The following is a 2,451-nucleotide window of genomic DNA, read 5'->3' as shown; positions in this document are numbered from 1 at the left end:
CTTGCTTTGATTATGGAATGCATTAGTTCTGTTTCATTTATCAAAAAAAAATTATAAAAAACAAAAAACGGGTTCTCATCCTGTCTTGTCCCGTTATTAGAATCGGATTTGAATTTGGGATCATGGTCATTCTGGTCCATCCCGGCTCGTGCCTCCCTTTAAGCCCAAACAAACAACACATAAACAAACATAATGGGCCCAAATTCAAGCCGACCCAAATGCAAGGGTAACCACACCACAATCCGCAACCATCAACGGAAAGAACAAAGTCACTGTACCGCCGCAAAGCAACCAGCAACCAGCAACAAACGCCGTCCAGATCAAATGGTCGAGGAAGAGACCAAAAAGAGTATAACTTTTTGTTTTTTTATCAGAAAAAAGAGTAAAACTTGAAATGGTGTGTAATTGAAGAAAACAAATTCTGGAATCTATGGAAAAGAGTTTTTAATTTATCGTGACCGTCCAAAATACTGACTTCCCTTTCTTTTGACTCTGAGGCCTTGGTCAATATAAATAGAGCGACTTTAGGGTTGAGAGCAACAGTAACATCAAATCTCCCCGAGTGCGGCAAAACTCCAAATCTCCCTCTGTCTATCTCAAACCCTAACCCCAGAAAGCCAAAACGATGTCGTCCGAGAAGAAGATCATAACCCTAAAGAGCTCCGACAACGAGACCTTCGAGGTCGACGAGGCGGTGGCCCTGGAATCGCAGACCATCAAGCACATGGTGGAGGACGGCTGCGCCGACAATGCGATCCCCTTGCCCAACGTCACCGGCGCCATCCTAGCCAAGGTGATCGAGTACTGCAAGAAGCACGTTGAGGAGGGCGGCAAAGATGCCGAGAAGGACAAGGCCGGCGACTCGCCGTTGAAGGAGTTTGACTCCGATTTCATCAAGGTCGACCAGAACGTCCTGTTCGACCTCATCTTGGTTGGTTCCGAAAAACCCATTCTTTAATTTTGGTATTGTGTGAAAGATTGAATCTTTTTCTAGGGAAATTTGGGTTTAGGGTTTGTTGTGTGGGCCAAAAGGGGTTTTTATCAATCCACTCTTGAATTTTAGTTTTTGATGAAATTTTAGGTTTACTTGAGTGGCTTATGATTAAAGGTTCACTCAAATGTGGATATTTGTTGGTAACCATTGATTATTAAGGAAGCAGAGTAAAAGGAATTTTCTTAATTGTTTACATGGCATTGAGAACATTGATATTGTGATCGCGTCTGTGTTTAAGTATGTGCTACATCATTTTCTAGTCTTGAACAATGGCTTATGTGAATCTAAAAAGAGGGGGTTTTTTTTTTTTTTTTTGTTCAGGTTTGTTTTCTAATAACATTTAGGACTTTGAGTAATGTAAGATTGATGGTGTGATTACAGTCTGTTGAATTTGTAGGTTTACTGATTCGTTAAATGTGTGCTTAATGAGTTATGTATGAAGGCCTATTCCTTTATGGTTAAAAATTGATTCTTCTTAATGCTGCTACACCTTTATGGTTATTTCAATCAAGCAAAACTTATATTTTGATCTGTGTGGGGATAGCATACTTTTCCTGCTTATCTTTGGTATCTGCTTGTTAGCATGAAACTACTGTTTCTTGGCTCTTGTGTGTGTGTAATTGTATCATTATCTTTCTTGGCCCGAATTTAAAATTGGCTTCTTGGTGCATTGTATTGACTTGTTGGTTGAATTGTGTTTTTCAGGCTGCCAACTATCTGAACATCAAGGGACTTCTGGATCTGACTTGCCAGACTGTGGCAGACATGATTAAGGGGAAGACTCCTGAAGAGATCCGCAAGACTTTCAACATTAAGAATGACTTCACTCCGGAAGAAGAGGAGGAGGTTCGGAGGGAGAACCAGTGGGCATTTGAGTGAAGCCAAGGGCTTTCATCTCAATGTTGATATTATGAATGAGATGGTGATAGGAATGTTGATATAGCTACTGGCCGTTCATTGTTCCCCTCTAGGGGTTAGAGGTTGCTTTTGTCTTTAATGGAATGGCATTTTCTTTTATTAGGTTGCTTAGACTCTAAGATGTGCAAACCTCTTATTATCTTAATATGATGGGGATTTTATCATATTTTTCTTGTCTTCTGCTATTAATATTGTTGCTCTCGTTTAAAGTGGCTTGAATGCTTTAACATTTGGTGCCTAATTCTACTCTAGAGGCTTGTTGCAGCAAGCCTTTTCCTCTTGCTTCCACTTCTTAATATTTGTCGTAGGCTCTGGATTGCAGTTTTCTCATCTTCTCCATTTCGTAACATCCTTTTCAGAAGCTGCTTGTACTTTTGTTCTTTTCTTGGTCATAACATGTTTTGCATCTTTTTTCAATATATCATTTACCAGAAGTTCAGTATTTTCATTTGGGTCGGCGGATGGTGTGGGTGGAAAAAGGCTGTCGATAGCAAGGGAAAGAGTTTCTTCTTGCATGATAAGTCCCACGATTTTCCGCT

At 40.2% G+C, this 2,451-nt stretch overlaps 1 protein-coding gene across 1 annotated transcript; it reads left to right on the top strand.

The window, feature by feature from the left end:
* The first annotated feature begins 528 nt into the window (after nt 1-528).
* Nucleotides 529-2,080, top strand: LOC112180126 (SKP1-like protein 1B). Its single transcript, XM_024318631.2, has 2 exons — nt 529-931; nt 1,700-2,080. The coding sequence occupies exons 1-2, from the start codon at nt 626-628 to the stop codon at nt 1,871-1,873; spliced, it is 480 nt and encodes a 159-aa protein (XP_024174399.1). The 5' UTR covers nt 529-625; the 3' UTR covers nt 1,874-2,080.
* The last annotated feature ends 371 nt before the right edge of the window (nt 2,081-2,451 follow it).

The sequence above is a fragment of the Rosa chinensis genome, chromosome 7 (genome assembly GCF_002994745.2).
Source record: "Rosa chinensis cultivar Old Blush chromosome 7, RchiOBHm-V2, whole genome shotgun sequence".
In the NCBI taxonomy this organism is placed as follows: Eukaryota; Viridiplantae; Streptophyta; class Magnoliopsida; order Rosales; family Rosaceae; genus Rosa; species Rosa chinensis.
Note: the sequence above shows the minus strand (reverse complement) of the source record. Positions and strands in the feature narration are given on the sequence as shown.